Consider the following 21,398-nt stretch of genomic DNA (forward strand, 5'->3'; position numbering starts at 1 on the left):
TGTTCAAGCGCAGGCATTAGGCAACTCTCAAAAAATATCATATCTTTACTGTACTTAGCCTAAGGTTAATCAGTAAGTCAGTCCCACAACAAATACAGCAAGATTATGAGTTTTGAGGTAGGTTGTTTAATCTGAATCAAATATCGTCACATTGAGTCAAGATTCACAGAGTAAAGGAACAAAGTAAATGGGACCAGACAAAAGAGTAGGCAGCTTCTCAAGTGAAGTGAAAACCACAGAGAAAAAGACTAATGCCATGGATGACACTGGAGAGCTATGAAAGCTTCCTTACCTGGACTGCAATTATACCTTCAGAGAAAAGAGAGATCTTTCAAAACTTAAATTTAAAAAAAAAAAAATACTCTCTTCCATCTCACCTACAGGTAAGCAAGATTCAAAAGAAGTGTTAACATAGGTGAAAGACTTTTTACATGAAGATAACTGTGACATGGAAATAAGAGTCAAAATCCAGATAAGTGACAGACCATCCTGAAGTTTAAATGGGCCTACAGTACATCTTATTATGTTAAGAAAGAAGTCACTTCCAAACCACAACAAAATTTTGGGCAATTTTAAGACATATAAACTAGAGATATATTTAACAGAAAGAGTTATGCATATGTTTATAAAGATCAAATGATCCATTACTGTTTGCAATTCACTTTTGTTACAGGTGAAATATAATTTCCTCCTGTATTTCCTGTTCTTTCAATAGCTTAAGAATGTCACTTTCCTTCTTTTCTATTGAGCAATTATTTTTTTACAGAATCAATATGCTACATATTTTCATTTATAAACTAATTTGATACACGCACATCAATATATAGGTAGTGTAAGCAATATAACATCTTAAACTGTTTACTTTGTTTGGTATTATAAGGTACATTTCCTTCAAATTCTGCTAAAGGAGAACAATACGATGTGTTGTAGAAAATGACCTTGCTCATGAGATATGCATTACCAGAGAAACACCAAGCACTCACCACTCACTACTTCACTATTATTGCCTGCTATCTACCAGTTTGACACTATTCAACAAACCTCTATTACAAAGAGTGAGATCACATGCAGTAAGTATATACAGAAAGCCTTATTTATATATTTAACAAATATATTTAACAAAGTAAGAATTACACAATCTTTTTTTTAAGTTCCAAGTGTAAGACAAGCATTGAAACACACACTACAGGCACTTACATGTATGAGTTAACAAGTCCCCATTACAGAATTTGGAAACTAAGCAATTCAAATGCTTTACTGCAGTACCAGAAGCATGATAAACTCAGGAAAACATATCTGTTCATATGGAAAAAAAGAAAACTCATCCAAAATTATTCACAGAGTGAATGCATAGTCTTGATGCTATCAAACAATTAAAAAACCTCTCCACCATCTAACAGTAAACCCAAATATGAAATACCACCAATGCTTTTAGGGAAAGAGTCTGGGAACAGCTATGTTTTCTATTAGGCTGAATTAACTGTTTTAATAACTTAGTATTTTACCAGCTTGTCTGAATGCACAGGAACTTCTTACACTTACATTATTCTACAAATCTAGATTAAGGAGCTAATTTAAATGGTTTCCATGCAGTTAATGAGATAAGCTATTTCTTAAGGATATGGTTTTAGGAAGTTAAATACCAGAAGTATTTTATTCTTGGAAACAACTTTATCCTGTTAAACAAGAGGTAATAGCTAAGACCAAGCAGAACAGATAAAGAGAAAACAAAAAATTTTGAAGTCCCAAACAGATCACAAAACTATTTCTAATATAAAATAGAACAATAGTATCTTTAAAAGAATCATCGCATGCTGTGTTTCTCTCGTTTAGGTGTCCAAAGTTATTAAACTATTGGTCCTACAGTTAACCCATTCCTGACAATGGCTGCTTACTGCAGAAGAGAGATTACAGTTTTTAAAAACAAAATAGCATGTCTCAGTCTGGAACATGCATTCTTTCCTTTCTTAAAGCCACCTGGACATCAGACAGAACTGCTCATTTTCCCTGTAACCTGTGATCTTCTCTTCAAAGAAAGAGATGCAAACTTTTCCAGCTGAGATTTAAGACTAACCTGGTAATCATGCAGAAGCAAAATGCATGTGGGCAGGAGAAATTTAGCCATAAAGCCTTTCTCCTTCACAGCTTAGGTTTCATTGCCAGGGAAATCAGTGATGCCCTGAGCATTAATGGACTTGTCTCGTTCCCACAGCATGGTTAGCCAGCATGTAACTGCACTGGTTGCTAGGGAGCAGCGAGCTCATTACACAGCATCACCAGCACCCTGCACAAGGATGCTGGCACACGCTCCCCATCTGGGACACTACGGACTGAGGAACAGCACTGCAGTGCCTGCCAGCTCCAGTCTCCCAGGGCAGAGCATGCCAATACAGCAGGTGCTAACTTTAGCTCTACCTTCAGTGTTTTACATTCCAGTTTCCTGAGCCAGGCAGCGCAACACAGCACACAAAGAGGGCAGGATGGTCTCCACAGCTATTGGCATGGATACCCCTTACTTTTAAAGGTCAATTCTAGACAAAGATGCTCTTCCTGAAATTTTGGCAGGTGTATGGTTTCCACCACCAGAGGAGTAAGTGCCAGTATTCTAAAATCTGTGCTAAAGGAAAATTCAGTAAAAATGGAAAAAGACTGAAGAAAATACTCTTTTCAGTCATTAAAGAAACAGTATATGGAAGCATTTAAAGAAGACAAACAGAAACCTTGTGATTTTCAGGCTGTACACAGTAGATCCCTAGAATGGATGTCAGCTGTGAACAATCTGGGTCACTTCAAAGTCTCAACATGCAACCTTAATGCATTTTTTCAGCTATTTGTCTCATTAGCACTCCACAGATCTCTTCAAAATAAAAGAAAAAAAATCTGCCACAGAATAAAGAAGTCATCCCACTTCTACATGCCAGAAAATTTATTAACTAACAATCTATCTGCATTACACAGAGATTGCAGCTAATGATTTTCCTGTACCTGTCACTTCAAATGCCATCCAATAATTCTTAGTCCTGGTGAATTAACAAGCACATAAGGGAATACAGCTGTAGATCTGCATAGATACCCATACATTCAAATCCTTAGGCAACTTCAAAATGCCTTTTTTTTTAACAAAATGCATAAAGAAACATAAAAAGGAATGAGACAGAAGGCAAAAGGCATAGAACAACAGCTTTGTTTAAGGGGGATAGGTAAACACAGAAGTGTTTCACAGAACTTTCCCCCTGACCTGAATTTAAGAAGACCAAGACACAAAAATTCTCACCACTAACATATGAAATAATGTAGTGGGCACTCATGTATCAGTTAAAGGCATTTCAAAATAAGTGATTACTTTGAAGCAGAAATACATAACTAAGCCTTACCTGTCTCAACAATTTTTCAACAGCTGACATTACCATGAGCCCTCTCCACACAACCGGGGCAGTCTCTTCTATCAAGAAACCCATAGACATGCTGAAACAACAAACCAAAAACTTGAGCTTTACAGCACAATACCAAGTACATCTGAAATGAAGCTTGAGTTAAATAAAAACATATGCTCACCATGCGATTCCATAGTTCTTAAGGGGCCTCATTAGATTTTCTAAAACAAAGCAAACAAGGGGTTTTTTTTGGAGGGGACATGGTTTTAGGGTATTTTGGGTTTTTTAAAAGAAATAAGCTTACACATTTTTTATCTTTCTAGAGCAGTTTTCCCTCTCTATTTAAACAGCTTTATTTTTCCCCCTCATCCCTTAATTAAATGTATGGATTTAGCTATTCTGCCCAAGAATCTGACTCCACTTTTTCTTTGGTTGTTACATTTTACTAATAACATTCATCTTTTGCCAGAATAACAATGTATTTGCCCATAATATAATGTCACTTTGTGCTGCCAAAATCAATTTATTTTTATGAAATCCCGATGCTGAAAGGCATAGATTCACTATCAGGAATCACTAAAAGCTGAGTCATTTATATTGGAACAAAAGCAAAGTCATACAACATGGTGAGACTTGAATTCTTATTTTTTAATCTATCTTATTCACTAATCTCATGAATCAGAAGAGATTAACTTCCATTAACATACCAGAGATTTGGGGAACTTGTCTCCTTCTGTTAAATCTGCTACAGAAACCCCAGAGTAGAGATACCAAATAAAGCTATCCCTAAACTATACATTGTGAATAGCTCCAGGTAATTAGTCCCAGATTTCTTCCGGTTGATAGAAATCTGCAGGACTTCTAAAATTTCTGTAGGAACAAAAGATATTCATTTGAATGTTGCAGATGTATTGTCCTTGTCATATGTCTTATTCCTATGCCCTCCAGTGTCAAGAATAAAAAGCAAGGAGGGAATATTGTAATTGTTCTGCTGGCAAAGGGGTGTGCAAGCAGAAAGCAAACAAAACAATAAAAAAAAGAAGGCATTCAAAACAAAATCTGTCAAAAGCCAAAACTCTTCCTTGTGGTTTCTACCATCTAAAGCCACACCTTATCTGCAAATGGCACACACACTCACAGAAAAGAACAAATGGCATTTTATTTGGTCTAACTGGTATCCTGGAAGAGCATGCACAGGCAGAAACTAGCAGAAAATAGGAAGAATACTTTAAACAATAGAAAATATACTATAATGCAGATTTTGACAGAAATTCTAGATGCACCCGTGCAGAATATTGATAAGAAAGTAAAATACATAAAGAAAGTAAAATAAAAACAATGTGAGTAAAATAAAAACAGTGCATTCAAAGCTGAACTCCAAATTCAGACAAAATAACAACCAAGAGCATGCAAATTAAACAGCTAAACTCTACAGATGAAAGCTTTCAAGCAATCAAGTAAGTGAGCATTCAAGCCATGTAATTTTGTAGAAATATGGTGGAGAATAAATTGGATGTTTTGGTTTACAAATCAAAAAGAACAAAACAGGAAGATAAACAAATCACTTGTATGACTATTGCATTCAGGAATGAGTTGGGAGCTATTACTGAAAAAAAGACTGGCATGAACTGATACACTGCATCAGTGCATACAGCTCTTCTTGACTTGTGCAGCTCTTCAGTGTTGAGTCAGGCCTTACTTAGGTGGCTATACTTATACTGTTTAACCATATTTCTGGCAATCACAGTCTTACTTCACCCCTGCAGTAAGACAGTTTAGTTATGAAGAGGCTGATGACATTGGAACATGAGCCATCTCTAGGCACTGTTTTGGTGACCTGACAAACAATATATACACCACAAGTTAAAATACTGTCAGAAGTATTAAGAGAAATTACTACATATTTACCTAAGAGAGTGGTCAAAAAAAGAAGGAATAGGAAAAAAGTATTTGCAACGTTGTATACCACTGCAGACTCAAAGATTCCTTCATTTTTTATTACGAAGAAGGGACAATTTTAAGACAAAACAAAACAAAAATGGGAGGCCAAGCTTTAACTGCTGATCACGAGGCTCAGGAACTGGAGAGTAAGATGAATGGAAAAGATGCATTATTCTGGGAAGCTCACCAAAATATTAAGCCACTTCTCAGTTCAGTCCAGCTGCTCTACACTATGTGAGTCAAACACACAGAGACATCTCAACATCCACTACCTGCGTGGACAATTTCTTCTGCACAGAGACCAAGTACACAGGCCGAGCTCACACACCTTCCAACATCTCCCTCTCCTTCATAAAACAGGAGAGTTGCTGTGAGTAGATAAACAATGACCTACAGAGCAGCAAAAGCAGCCTCTGTTTTTAAGAATATATGCATGGTTTATGTCTCAACAGCAGAGTTTCCTTTTATTAAAACTGCAACTTATTTTCTTTGGTTAACAACAAGGATTATAAAATGCTCTGAGCAGCAAGATTTAATCAAATTTATACAATGCAGAGGAACAATTCACAACTTGCTGTATATACTGGCTATAATGTTCTGCATATTTTCAAAGTAATACAAAATACTGCAGAGCTCCCTACTGTTTGCCTACTGCTAAAAATCATTCTTAAGACTAATCTCAAATCTAAAGTGCTTCAGTGGGCATTGGTAATCACCCTTGTCTCATCAAAAGCAACAGGCCTTCCTTCCCTTTCGCTGTGGGTCTCATGAAGATTTCCTAAAACATAACATGTAAGGAAGATTTAGCTTAATGAGATCTCAGTAACATCTCTAATTCCCATTGCTTTTAGAGTACACTTTTCTGTTATCAGAAGCCTACCATACAGCTCCAAAAATTCAACACACAACAAAACAGATTTCAAATCACAACACACAGCAATACCTTTGCCAAGAGATAAATAAAATCACCTAGTCTGCAATTTTCCAGTAGGCTTGGTAGCCCTAAGTAAAAGACTGCCGTGTTTTCTCTGAACATACAAAATCAGATCAGTAAGATCAATGTAGCACCAATGATATGACAGAAAATGTCTTTTCTGATTGAATACAAGTAGGGCACTAGAAAAGGCAGATGTGCCTCCATGAAAGCATTATAGCAGATTGCTGATTAAGAGAGTTCTGGGACTGGTCTGAAGATTGAATTGTTACTCACACGGGGAAGAGTAGCACTGATGTAATGAAGATGGATGTTCGTTACATCAATGAAGATGCATTTTGTAATTATTTTTCACCAAGCTTTGTCTCCCCAAACAAATCCAGCCTTGCAAACAGACTATCCTAATAAGATAACTGTGTTACTCCACATTGTCTCTAAAATGACTGACATAGCTGTTCAACGAGGGCCAGGGTCACAGGGTCAGTAGAGCACAAAAGGTAAGTACAGAACTACATTACATATATATATATATATATATATATCTGTATGTATATGACTGGAGTACAGTTACATTTCTTCACAGTAGCTTGCATGGTGATATGTTTTGGATTTGTGATGAAAACATTTTCAAAAACTGTTCTGCTTCTCACGCCACCCCAACAGCAAGCAGGCTGGGAGTACACAAGAAAGTGGGAGGGGACACAGCCTGACCACAACTGACCAAAGGGATATTCCACAACATACAGCCTCATGCTCAGCATATAAGCTGGGAAGACAAAAAAGAAATGGGAGTACATTCAACATTATGGTGTCCGTCTTCCCAAATAACAATTACACATGATGGAGGCCAGGGTTAAGCCACAAGGAGCCATTCCAACTCTTGGCTTAGAGTTTGGAAGTAGTTTGTTGAGCAAGCAAAAGCTTACGATCAGTCTTACCCCATCAGGTAAGTAAAGAATGTTATGCCACAAGATTGTGATGTTATGCTACACCTTAGAAGTTATTATACTGCTTACAAAAAGCAAAGGTAGCTTATACAACACCCTAGCAATTGTATTTTGAGCTCCCTGGCTCAGCAAGCACAAAGGCAGAAAAGTTGCTCTGAGTTTTCAAGTATTTGAACTAAGGAGAAAACTGGCGTTTCTGGGAGACGGACAGACAGAAGGAAGACATTGGACAGGAAGAGTAAAAAAACTGGTTGGGCTTTACATGCGTAAACATAGATATCTGCCACTCTGGATGCCTTAAGAAAGCTGGGATTTGTACATGGCTAGCAGATTTGACAGAGGGCACAGGGAGGGACACCTTCTGAAGGGGCAGCTAGAAGCCTGACACCATACTCCAGGCTTGTTTAAAGTAGTGCTGGTTTCTTAAGCAAAAGCAAGTGAATTCAACCCACAGAATGGTAAAGAGCAAAGAAAAGCCACAGAGGGGAGAAGAAGTAATAGCAACAGGCCCCCAAGGTACTTTGAAATAAAACCATGACACCAATCTATGAAAGAGGGTAAAGGATGCCATCACCAAAAGGTTAGTCAAAGTCATAAATTTTAAATCCTTGCTTTAACTGTAATCATTGTTTTAACTGCTTATGCCAGAAGCCTAGAATATTCTATGGGAAGTGACAGACTAATTGAGACTTCAGGCTTGATTTCACACTGTGTCGTAATTTTATTTGCAGATTGCCCCAGAAATACTACAATTTGTATTTTAAGCTTGAAGAGCTCCACACAAGGAAGTCTGTGATTGCCCATTACATCCTGCACTAATAGTGTTATCTAACCACAGAGACATCCCAAATACTTAACCAAAGCAAACTAGTAATGAGACTTAAAGAGCATAATTCCTTGCTCACAGTTCAATTTCATGAAATATGTGCATAATGAAATGCAACTTTCCCCTAGAGATTTGATTCTTGTATTTAGAGGGTCTACCAGTCCCATTACCTGAGAAGGTATTACACTTTTTTTTTCCTCCCGACAGACTGCAGAGGAAACAAAGCTCTGTAAAAGCTTTTTCATTAACAGAACAGTATTGCAGATATGACTTCAGCAGTCCTACCTAAAAGCAAAAGAACTAATTGCTTGCTGGAAGACTGTACTTCAAAAGCAAATCTGGCACCAGTAAAGAGCACAGTGATTTAGAAACATCTTTGTTACATTTCAAAGCAGCACTGACTTGTTAGGTTTAAAACACAGGGCTAGTTTTAAGCATCATGCCATTACCTTCCATCACAAATGTCTTCCTTATGATTGCTAAAACAACCCACATTTTGAAATGCCCTCAGATCCCCAAGTAGACAAAAATTTTATTTAGAGTGGATCAAAACTTTATTAGACTAATTTAGGCACGTTCTTTTAGTTCATTATATCCACAAAGAATTAAGTAGACTAACCCAACATTCAGTTTAAGGCATCTGCCCTGACACACAAAAACCTCTGGGAAAGCTCATGTCATTTGAAGCAATGACTTGCTGCTGTGACAGGGGGACTGCCCTGGTCAGTCACATAACAGGGTGCCAGACAGCAGAGCCCAACAGGGAGCAGTGGGAACCCCAGAGGCAGAGATGCATCAGCTTTAATTTAAGACACGACTTCAAAAAAAACATTGCACTTAACTAAGGATTTCATTGCTTTCAAAGCAAAACTAGAGAACTCAATGCAAGTGTGTCAATTCAGCCTTTTTAGGTTCAATACTGTAATCAAGGCACACCGCACCCCCCAAAACAAAAAAAAGGAAATTTAGGAGAAAAAAAAAAAAAAAACTGTTCAAGGGATTCTGCGTAATTGTGCTGATTTTGGCTAAGACAGAGTTATTGTTTTTCATAGTAGCTGGTATGGAGCTGATTTAGACTTCTGATAAAAACAGTGTTAATAACAGAGGGATGTTTTTGCTATTGCTAAGCAGTGCTTACACAGTCCATGTCTTTCCTGCTTATCACCCCACCCCACTAGCAAAGCAGGCTGGGGGTTCAAAAGGAACTAGGAGGGGACACAATCAGAAGAGCTGATCTCAAGTTACAAAAGGGATACCCCACACCATAAGGCATCACACTCAGTATATAAATGATTATGACCATCAACTAAAGCAAAGGGAAAGAGATGCTAGCCTTTCAATTCTTATTGTCACTTTTGGCCTCTGGGCTCTACAGGGAAACGATTAAACCACTTTTTTCCTGGTTTTGATCTATTGTGCTTCATTTCTCTATTAGGAAAAGCCACTACATTGTACTGCAGAGAAGGAGAAGGAAAGAGAGAAGTCACAGCAAGAAGCCCATTGAGGAAAAAAAAAAGCTGAAGTGAAACTGCAAGGTAAAAATACTCAGAAAATTCAGAATTAGTTGCACTCCTTCAATTTTTCTTCTAGCAGAGAAATGGAAACATTTATTCCTCTGAAATAAACAATGTAAATGTGTTTAGTCTACAAAAGCATGATTTATTTCTTTTGTTTATGCATGCATAATGAAAAGAGTACCCATCATGTTTGTATAACAAAGCAATTTTGGAATTTCATTCCAGTTTTTATACCAGTTGAACAAAAAAAAAAATATTTTACCTCTTAAGAGTAAACTTTATAATATAGTAAGTACCTGCTAGCCACAATTCAAATAAAATAATTTGGAATTACTGCACCGCAAGATTAACAACATAAAGAGTAATACAAACCTGCTTTCAAATACTTCAAGCTTATTATTTCAGGTTACAGTGTTTCAGTAATTTATACTGGAATGGCATTTGATTTTTCTCTATTGATAAAATTTGATTTGCCATTTATCCAAAAAGACTGCTCTCAGTAAGAGGCTTTAATTGCTACATTACATTTCTCATCTTATACTTTTTGTAATTGTATGAATTTATGTATAATGAAGAATAAAATTTTAATAAATTAATTCCCTAGAGGTTTTTTCCTTTTAAGTAGCCGCTAACAACTGTATGCCTATAAATAATTACTTGCAGAATTGCGTATCCGCCATCTCCTTTCCCTTCCAAGGTCTTTGATTTTCTCCACAAGTGAACTCACCAATAGCTGGACTAATCCACCTCGAGGTTTATTGTTACAGGTTTGACGGCAACAGTCAAGGTCCAGAATAGAATATTAAATATTCAAGTAATCATCTTATTTTCAACTACTTAATCACATTTGAAAAAGCCTCCAAAATGCAAACAACAATTAATTATAGCATTCTCAATTATTATTTTATCACATGTAAGACACATGGGACTACTGTATTTCCACCAGACAAACTGGGGTAAGACATCACCAAAAGTAAAACACAGGGTTTCAGTTACAGCTACCTTCAAAACAGAATCAATAAAACATATCATGAGACTATAGACAATCTAAAAATCACTTGCTCACCAATCAAGTGCTGGTATCAGCAGCAAATACTTTTTCTTAAAAATTAAATGTACAGGTTTGGTTTTTTTTAATTTATCATGATGCAGTTCCACTGATAAAGCATGATAAATACAACTTCAAGAGTTCAAGTCTTACCTTTAAAGGTAAATCCTTAGCAAACTTCAAGAAATTTCTTCAAAATAATTATGCTACATAATATTTTGTCTATTTTACTTGTCTACTCCAAATTTTCTATTTATGACCCTCAAATGAATGCACCACAATCACTTAATACTATTCCAGCAGACATCTTTAAACAGTCACAACTACTTTAAATTTTCACATTCTGTTATGAGAGTCTGATATCACAGTCTTAAGGTACGCAAATGTATCCCAGTGAAAAAATTCAGGTGCCCATTTCTGCAGTTCCTGCAATTTTATTAGATTCAACAGGGCAGCCACAAACACTGTTAGCTTTCTCTAAGAAATTACATTTTATTCTAAACTGTGAAAACAGATGTCTACTACTGATCTTTTGAATACACTATTTTATTAAGAAGTGAAAGGCACTGAAGCTATCATACAATGGCAATAAAGTTTTGAAATACTAAGAGTAGTCACCTGTCAAAGATTTATGCACCAAAACCTTCATACTCAAACTAAATAAAGAAACTTTATCTATCTGGCAAAATGGCAAATGTTTTTGGCAATACAATAGTTTTTACTCTCTGCCATCTAGTTTAAATGCCACGTTTAAAAGAAAAAAAATGAAATCATGCGATTCACTAAGCCAGAAAACTGCTTTTAAGTAAAATTACTTAGGGAAAGAATCAAAGTAATACTCTTGTAACTTATGCTATTAGCATTGCCCAGTATATCTATTGTAGCTAATGTTAATACTAATTCCATAGTTAGATAATCCTCCATTCGCTAATTAAATTCAGTGGTGAACTTATTAACCAACATTTCCCCGACCATTTAAAGTATTTTGAATGACAGCCTATTAAATGTTAGCAGACTTTTCAATGTACTACAGCTTGCAAAATTAAATTAATGTGGTATCTTCCATTTATGCAGACCCCTCACTAAAACCTCCCAATTCATTTTGAATGCTTAAATTATAGCATAACCATAATAATTTCTATTGAGAAGTAATAACTCCTGCATGGACTTATTTTGTATGGTACTGGGCATCCTTAATCCGTTTTCATGTGAGAAAGGAAACAGAAATCAACGATTGCAGAAGTGCTCAGAACCTCCCAGGATTACTCCACAGATTCATTTTCAAATTCATGCCTCACACTGAAGAAAGCATTAGAACTTCAAACTTTTTTTTTGATTGCTATGTTATGAAAAATGTCTTTAACTGAGTTATTGTTATGTGGACATAGTTTATGCATTTCTGAAACACAACTGCCTGGGCTCTCTCAGTTGGTATGCAGTATTTCTTCAGAGCTTGTTTTACTCTTGAAAATATAGTAAGAAACCAGATTATAACATTAAACCTCATTATAGCAAAATACAAGAGTCATACATGTTTTTATATCAATATATTTATATCCACCTCTATATGTACCATATATATATACATACACCTATGACTGATCACTTCTTTGCAAGCTTATCCCATCTGTCACTCATTAAAGGAATCCTTGATTAAATTTTAATTAAAGTTTCCTATGTCATTCCTACTTTGCAATTAAACCATCTTTGACAGTACTTCTCTTGCTGTTACTCGTCAGTTTCATCAACTCAATAGTTAAAAATACACAGAGTAGTGAGCAGAATTCCTGAAATACAAATTCTGTCTTGTTATTCATACCAAATTACTGTCTTTCTCAGCAGACTTGTGTCATCTGTCAAGCTTTTGAAATATACAAATTCATTTTACTGTCTGTTAAAAAAAGTTATGTTCTTTAAATCCTGATATTTACTTGTGCATTGCACGCAGAACTAGAAAAAATGTATTTCAGTGATCAAAATGTTAGTGCTTACAAGACAGCAGCAGAAGTTTCAGTTCAGGGAAATCTTCCAATTTTTTTTCTATTACATTGAATTCCACACTTCTAACAATGCTTGAAGCATGTTAAAACAAAGCTTACAGAGAATTCTATTCAGCTGTTTACAGAAACATCTAGTCAGTGAAACAAAACTGAGCTGCTCAATATCTGAGTGAGTACAGTCTTAAGTTCCAGCATTTGTAGCAAGTTGATTTGTACAACCACAAGAAACAGACTGGGCAATTTGCTTTTTAATTTGTGGCCCAAGACACAGATTTAAATTAGGTATGGACTGATGAAATACAAAGCAAAATGACCAAGGAATTCTAAATTATCTAATCCATTTTTCAGACAGTGAGGAAAAATTGGAGAGACAAAAGTCAACATCACATAAAAACAAAAAGAGAGATTTGAACACCACAACATAGTCCCTTTTGTGTTCATATTGCACAATGCACTTCAAATACAAAATTCATAGCAAAAAAAATGTGTTACAGGAAAACACAGCCTGTATGACATACAGCCTCAATGGAGTTTAAAGTACCAGTGAATGCAAGAATACTTTCATTTGTATCAGGAATTCAAATCCTACTGATGATACATGAAAAGGCCCAGTTATTTATTTATTTATCACACAGCAGCCTTTTGACTTCAAAAGATGCAACAAAAATTCAACAAATAAAACTAAGTACTCTCCTTCTCTCTTAGGAATTTAGCTAAATAAAACCTGCATTTGTAAGCTAGGTTCTTAAATGTAGGAAGTACTCAATCTGATAGCTGTCTGCATAAGCACATGCAGTGCATCAGTACGTGGAAATACATTACTTTTTCTTTATCCAGAGTACATGGCATAACCATAAAGAGACAGAATTTTAATTATATAAGAAATCCTAAGTGTGCCACATTAAGTTTTCAAAGGCTGATACTGCAAGCTTAATAACAAACCTGTAAAGATACTGACACTGTTTCATTCTGCACACTTTACACCAGGTGAGAACATATAGATCAGATAATCATATAAAGCTTAATAACAAACCTGTAAAGATACTGCACACTTTATACCAGGTGAGAACATATAGATCTGATAATCATATGCACACACAAATTAAGATGAGTTACAAACAAACATTCTACAACAACACTAGAGTAGATATAGAGGGATGGAACACATCTCTTGTGACGAAGCACTGAGAGCATCATGGCTGTTCAGCCTAGACAAAGGAAGCCTCCAGGGAGACCTCAGTGAAGCCTTTTAGTACTTACAGAGGAGTTGTAAGAAAGATGGGGACAAACATTTTAGCAGGACCTATTGCAATAGGACAAGAAGTAATTACTTCAAATTAGAAGAGGGTAGGTTCAGACTAGATACAAGGAAGAAATTTCTTACAATGAAGCTAGCAAAATGCTGAAACGGGTTGCCAAGAATGGTGGCAGACATGAAACACTCCAGATCAGGACATCTGAGCAACCTGATCCAGTTGAAGATGTCCCTGCTCATTGCAGGAGGGTTGGACTAGATGACCTCCAAAGGCCCCTTACAACACAAACCTTCCTATGATAAAAAAGAGAGGTCACGGCATGAAAAGAAGCAGAAGGAATATTTAACTTTCCTTTTACCTAGCAATTGCTGCCCACAAACATTGCAGTTGACTGCTTCACTGAAGCCCTTCTGTGTGCTTTCTTCAGAAGGATCCAAGTATGTTTCAATGCATCAACCAGCCGCTACAGTGTATGATTAGTTTCATATGTGGCTACATGTTTGGTTTTTGGGGTACACTTACAAGCTCTCTCTCACAGGATAATCAAAACAAGCTATTACAAAAACTGTATCACCCCAGTGTCCTTACCACCCTAAAAAACCACACTGCCCTACACTCAAACATGATATGAACAGGATATCAACATAAAGCCATGCTTCACTTTCATCCTAGGTTGGCCTGGGTGAAAGTTGAACTTCTGAAAGGTAAAGATACTTGATGGGATCTTTCTGCTTTGGGTCACCTTATTTTTCTGAAGACTGCTCCACCTGAATTTATGTTTTTCCAGAATTTTTCCTAGCAGAAGGAAAATTAGGAGTTTTATCTACTGTCTTCATCTTCTGGTAGCAAAGTGACCACGACTGTGTTCCTAAATGCACAACTTCAAATACAAATGAGTGAAGCGGCATGGCACATTTGGCATAAGAGAAATCAAACAGAATCATTTTAATGACATTTCAAACAAGCTACTGTAATGATCCTTCTCTTACTGTTTTTTTTTAGTGTCTCTTTCCCTAGATTAGTGGGTTTTGTTTTTTAACTGAAGGTTATCTATTGTAGGATACTATATAACAATTTTATACTACAGATAAATAACCTTGCCATCCAGAGTCTCTACCAAAAATCCATGAGACTGCATGGACCAAGTTTAATAAAAAATAAGACTCTGAGTAAGCTCCTAGTTGTACAAGGCAGCTTTGAAAGTAACCTCAGTATTAGAAACCAATAAATAAATACATACATACACACACTCAAGTCTTTATCTTCGGTTTGCATCCCTTCAGTGCCACACCAAGGAGGCACCCATGAGTGGACCTGCTCATCCCTGTACAGAAAACATAGCAAGAAAAATCCCTTCCACTTACTTGGTGTTAATTCTGGGTTTCCTTTTAAGTTCATCATCTTTGGAATTGAAGGTCCATATATGTCTGCATCAAGCAAACCAACTTCTTTTGCCTATGAAAGTAAAAGTGAAAAAGAAAAGAGGTCATTGTCAAAATGTCCTCCTTTCTGTATAATTCGCTGAAAAAATACAATACTGTTTAGAGAAATAAAAATAAGACCTTGATTTGAGACATCAGTTATCACTGTTTCCTTTCTATCTAAATAGCAATTGAAAAATTAAATGTAACAATGTCTGCAAGTTGGGTCAGTTGCCTTGACAAGAGCTAGATTCTCCCACAGAGAATCCTTACTCTCCACACAGAGAATCCATGCAGCTTCTTACTTAAATTGTAGACCACAGACTTTATATTAACAAGCATTATAACCAACATTCTCTCTATTCCATGTACTTTCATACAAAACTAACACCTTAACATTTTAAACAAGGTATCAAATTGTATTGTTAGAAAAAATCCAAAAAACAAAAAAAAAAAAACCCAACCCCCCCCCAAAAAAAAACAAACCTGAGGTTTGTAAGTATATGCAAATGAATGCAATTTAAGTCATACTAGTCATTAGAAAGAATGTGAAAAACATAAAAAACGTATTTTTATCATCCATTTAAGTGGCTAGAGTACTTTTGGAGACATCTTGAAGTGACTGAAATGCAAGCCTCTGAAGCTAGTTAAGCAGGCATAACATTTTAATCAAATATATTTACACAAAAGTATGCTAAAAATGGGCTTACTCAACTACATATGGTACATTAGGCAATAAACTTGAAATAAAAATTATTTCAGCTATGTAGTCTAGACTTACAAAACTCCTTTCTATATTCTTTTTTTAATAGATACACATACATACTTTGTGGAAAATAAACCATTTTTCTACAGATGGCAAGACATAGTACCAATTACTAAGTTCTGCAAATTAAGTGGTAAGGAGCACGCCCTTTAAAGTGCTGAATGTCAAGTTTCTCTGATATAGAAAGCTAACTGTATTCAACATTTTGCAAAATTGCAAATAAGCTTAAGAGCTTGTTTGAAAGGTTAAAGCAGCAAGAGGAGCTTTTCCAACAAAGCCAAATCAGACTTCCACTGTCAGTGTTTCAAAGTGTGTACTTCATTTTTTGGGTGATGCTTTCCTAATTTGGTTTCCTAATTTTTTATCATATTTGACCTACTAAGTACTTTAAAAAATAAGTTTTTACTGAAAAAATCAACCAAATTTGGAATCCTTCATTCAATATACTTTTTATTAGCAAAACAGAGCACAGCATATATAATTATACAGATTATTTAACATTTTTTAACACTTTTTCTTTATGATGTCTTCTGAAAACTATTACACAAAAGTTCAGAAGTTACTTTAACAAAGTCTTCTTGCCTTGTTGAAAGCTGCAATTTCAAAAACATTTAAAAGACCCATATTTATGTTAGACTCTAAAGACACAGAAAACAAACTATTAAAACTTCTTTGTTATTGTACAAAATGCGTATTTTAACAGATTAGGCAGATTCATGACTCAGTCCCTTGATCTGTGTCTGCAGCTAATCAAACCCATCAAAACATCATCTACAGGCTGTTCCACCTAATTCCGTCCCAAATTAAAGTAAGTAATTATAAAAAACCCTTATCATGTTTTAAACCTGATGGCATACTTTCCCTGAATTTCTTGAGGATTTTCCCCCTCATACAAGGACTGTGACTATTGATTGACTGCAATGATCTCACAATTCACCAGTTTCACTTTCAGACCAAAGGGACTAAAGATTTAAGATGACCTAAATTAATGAGAATGACTTTACGACCTCCTGGACACATAATCAGGTACTCACCACTACAGGCCACTCATTCCTAGGAGTCAGCAGCACTGCATCTACTGTATCTGTATTATCCAACCTAAGTGTACAAAACTTCCTCAACTAAAGAATAAATAGATCCACACTGGAGAAGAACATCCCAGAGGACTTCACAAATTCAGCTACTACTTTAAATTACCAAGCTAATAGAATAAACCTGACAATTTCTCTAAAAAACTTACACACTTCTTCAAAAGTAAGAGAAGTGCCTGTTTCTGACATGCACTGCTTTTCATGGATATGGACGTGGTTCAATAAAATTGTTGACTTCAAACAGAAGAATAATTAACAGATTCTCAAGCTTCTATGATTCATGTTAAAAGCACAAGTGTTCCTGTAAGCCTGGTGCTTTTACAGGATTATAGGAAAAAGGTCTTTCAGAAATCTTTAAATCACTGATAAAATCTCACTTAAGATAGCCTAAGGCAGGGTTTTTTTCTTTACCAAGCAATTCAACACGTTAGGTAAGTAGAGTTCACACTGCCTAGAAGTAGCAGCTTACACAGAAAGCTTTGGCCCAATAAGCTATGGTTTTATTTCACCTAAATATCCCTGCTTTTGCAGTATGTAAACATCCCTAGAATGCCAATAACCCTTTACTCAAGATTTAATTATCTCAGAAAATTATTATGGCAGCTACCAAGGGATTCTTTAAGACATGCACAGTACAGTCCAGATAATGTCTTCCAGCATTTACAATGTTTTAAATCCCCAAGAGAAGAAATAATATGCACACACCTGGATGCTACCACATGAAACTGCTAATCAGAATTACCAGATACTTCTCATGCTGAGTGAAATATAATCCAGTGCATGAGTTACAATAATTTAAAAATTAAATTAGGTTTTAATAAATTGTTTTTTCTCCCCATACAACCTAACCTCATATAAAACAACACATCTTTCAAAGCATTGTATTAAAACAAATCCTAAGAAAACATACTTAATATCACACAAGGTAAAGAAAACCATCTGGGCACAAGGAATAGATTATGGAGAATCAAAAGCACAACCAAAAAGGCAACTTATGAAAAAAGGAGGAGGGAAAAAAGCTCTAAGATGCCCCTTATGTCCTCTGACATTACTTTGATATACGTATACGTCTCATACCAATGGTGCATCTTTTTATTACTAATACTCATTACACAGACAGAAACGCAACACTTAAAGCATCCCCAAGCACATAGAAGTCCCCCTGGTACTAAGTGTTTTTCAGAGCACAGCACACACCACTGCTACAGCCTCCTTTGGCACTCTGGCAGGAAAAGGACTCAGAAAACACAAGTCCACCACCTCCTCGTGGCTGCATTTTCTCCTTATAAACATCTTGCTTTCCTGCGCTATTAAACAAACAGCATTCCATCTCTCCAGATGGCATTGCAATAACCAAGCTCAAAACAGCTGTTCTCAAGTTAACATTTGTCCTTTTCCTTTCACCTGCCCAGCTGTGAAAGAAAGTTTGAATCAATCTTCAAGTTTACTACACTTGGAAAATATTTTCTAGAAACTTTGTTTTTGGTTGCCTTACTGAAAATTCTGCAGCTTAAGCACTAAAGATACAATTGACAATGTAACCATTCCCGTATGATTTAATCATGGTCACTGGAAACTACTTTGAAAAAATACACAAACACATGCAGTATCATTGACCTCTTCATGCAGCATTAGATCCTTATCAAAATTCCATCAGGCGGAGACCATGAAATGAGAAATAAATACATTGTCAGCACATGAAAACACAAAAGTACTCCTATGTCAGCAAAAGCTTTACTTAAAAACTCACAAACATTCACATTTACCTTCTTATCAACACTTCTAAGGCTCCCCCACCACAGAGTCTCCAGCACAGGCTTACTACCGCTAGGATTTGCTCTTTCAGCAGTACTGTTACTGTCATGGTCTCATCTGATCACTGGTGACCTCAAGAACATTAAAAAAATTACAGAATAAAGAACTATAACTCCTCTTCATCTTCTACTTTTAAATCATTGACTAAGTAATTCTTTCTGCTTCACTATCATTAATCTTCTCAGCAAAATTTTAATTTGCCCATTAGACCTCTCTAAAGATTTCTGACAAACATTCTTTGTGAGGTACTGTAAGTTTCATAATTACTGCAGCTATTAACCCATTAAAAATACAGTAGTTTTCATTCTAATTTAGAAACTTCTCTCACCTACATGAAGAATCAAAAACTAGTTTTCACTGTCACCAGGTACAGATTCTATGTTTACAAGAAAACCAAATGCTACATCAATAGACAAAGAAGATATTCTTGCAGATATCTCTGAGATATAAGAATTCTACAGCTTCATTTGGTACAGTGTACAAACTACAGGCACAGATAACCTCACTAAAAAGATCCTTTCCTTTACCTTCTCTGGCAAGATTCTATACATAATTAAATTTCAGTTTACTCCTTGAACCTGGCCACTTGACTTGTAAGTAACAGAGATTTCAAAGACAGCAGTATTCTAAATTAATGATTTTCAAGCTCTGAACTTAGTCGCAATTCTTTTGGGGGATAAAACTAAAATGAAGTTGTTGAAGGCCAAAGTCCTGGCTGACAGAGGTCATGTAAAAAAAACTAATAAATTTTGCCTCCCTTTCTTTTCCTTATGCAGATTAGAAAGCATTCAATTGCTATCATGTTTGTTCTCCTAGGCAGGCAAATGTAACTGTACATAACCCTTGTTCAGGTGGCATAAATTAATGCTAATGACAAAAAGATCCATATCTTTCCTCCTCTTGAGCAGATCCTTAAGAACTGTTGCATCCCTCCCTACACTTTCTTTATGTAGGTTCTCTTTTCTGTTTTTCAGGGAATATTGACTATGAAATCAATGAAATTTTCCAGTAACAAATTTTCATCCAAACGCAACCAGTTTCATTCACATATCACAAAGGACCTATCCACACAATTCTGTGCGCAGCAGAGAATCTGGTGATATCACTTCTTTCCAAAATGCCAAATGTTTTATCGAGGAACAGACCTGATGAAAGACTAATAAAAAGAACAGTTCACAAAAAGCTTCTGTAAATAGCTGTTAATCAACATAGCTTGTGTTACTGCTAAACATCCAAAGACTCTCTGACAGCATAAATATCATTTTTGCTCATTTTCTGAGACTTTTTCCCATACTTAGTAGGGTATATGTTTCCCCACTGGATGCTAGTAGACAGCATTTTACTTTGAAGTCAACTCTGCCAACCACCAGAGTTCCCTGGTGTTTGGCCTGGGAGGGAGAAAGGCACAGGTTAATGAGCTGTTATTGTTCTATACAGTGAAGAATTTCCTACACTAGAAGTGCTGTAGTCCACTCCAGACAGAAATTCCAGCTTTGCTAAGTGAAGGTGCCAGTTACTTTAAAGCTGGTTTCTTAATCCACCACCAGGACTCTCAATTTACCCTTTTAATGTCATTATAGACTTAGAGCTAATCCCAAAGTGCAAGCAGCAACACATAGGACAAAAGGGAACTTTAAAATCAGGATAGGCTATGGATTCCTCATTTGACATACTGACACAATGAATAGCCATCTTTTAATCCTTAATTCTCTAACTCTTTCAGCTGCACACTATTTAAGTGCCTAGCTGTAAATTGGATTAAAGCCAAAAACGTACCACTGCAGTTTCTTCACTCTATCCTAGAAATGCAAACTTGCTTTAAAAACTCCGTCTGCTACCGATTTAAAAGCCCTTTGCCTTTATATGAAGTGTTTTGAATTTTCTGCCAGCCACAGGACTCCTCCAGCACTTCTTTTCCACAACAGACTGCACTAGCTCCTACTCAATGTTCTTAACAATCGCATGCCAATAATTCAACCTTGTTTGGCCTTTCTGCACATTATCCATCTTGCTGAAGAAAGAAAAACTCAATACAGAACCATTTGGAAAATAAAATTACCAAAACAGAATCGTCAGCATTCCCACATCTCTACAAGATGCCTCTCCACTTTCACACCATGTCAAATTATTATAAAAAAAGTCCCCCTTTCACATCAGTCTCTCTTTCACTGACTTGAAGACTAAAGATATCTAACTTCAGGTATTTAACTTCAAAACAGACCCCAAAATAAATTTCTTCAAATTAAGCATACAGCTATCTGATTTAAGTAATTTATTTTAGAAGGTCTGTTTTAAAATATATTTTTAATTTTATCCATTTGTATTTCAAAAACAGCAAAATTTTTAAAGCTTTATTATTTCATTTTTTTCAATTGATCTAGAAGCTAAGTTATCATTGTAAATAAAGCAAATAAATTCTAACTGGCATCTCCAGCTTTATTAAAACTTTTCAACATTAAGAA

The 21,398-nt window shown here is 35.8% G+C and overlaps 1 protein-coding gene across 7 annotated transcripts in view; it reads right to left on the bottom strand.

The window, feature by feature from the left end:
• Positions 1–21,398, bottom strand: part of NUBPL (nucleotide binding protein like) — a 77,596-nt gene that overhangs the window by 47,705 nt on the left and 8,493 nt on the right. For 3 of the 7 annotated variants that reach the window (XM_039705311.1, XM_039705304.1, XM_039705305.1), the window contains 4 exons: positions 15,208–15,298; positions 5,588–5,662; positions 3,556–3,595; positions 3,375–3,465 (listed from right to left, as the gene is read on the bottom strand). In XM_039705311.1, the coding sequence (XP_039561245.1) occupies positions 3,375–3,465; positions 3,556–3,595; positions 5,588–5,662; positions 15,208–15,244 (243 nt within the window). In that variant the 5' untranslated portion in view covers positions 15,245–15,298. The remainder of the gene's footprint in view (positions 1–3,374; positions 3,466–3,555; positions 3,596–5,587; positions 5,663–15,207; positions 15,299–21,398) is intronic. The other 4 variants (XM_039705309.1, XM_039705308.1, XM_039705306.1 and 1 more) reach the window with 3 other exon arrangements.

This window comes from Passer montanus, unplaced genomic scaffold, assembly GCF_014805655.1.
Source record: "Passer montanus isolate IOZ18808 unplaced genomic scaffold, ASM1480565v1 scaffold18, whole genome shotgun sequence".
Classification (NCBI taxonomy): Eukaryota; Metazoa; Chordata; class Aves; order Passeriformes; family Passeridae; genus Passer; species Passer montanus.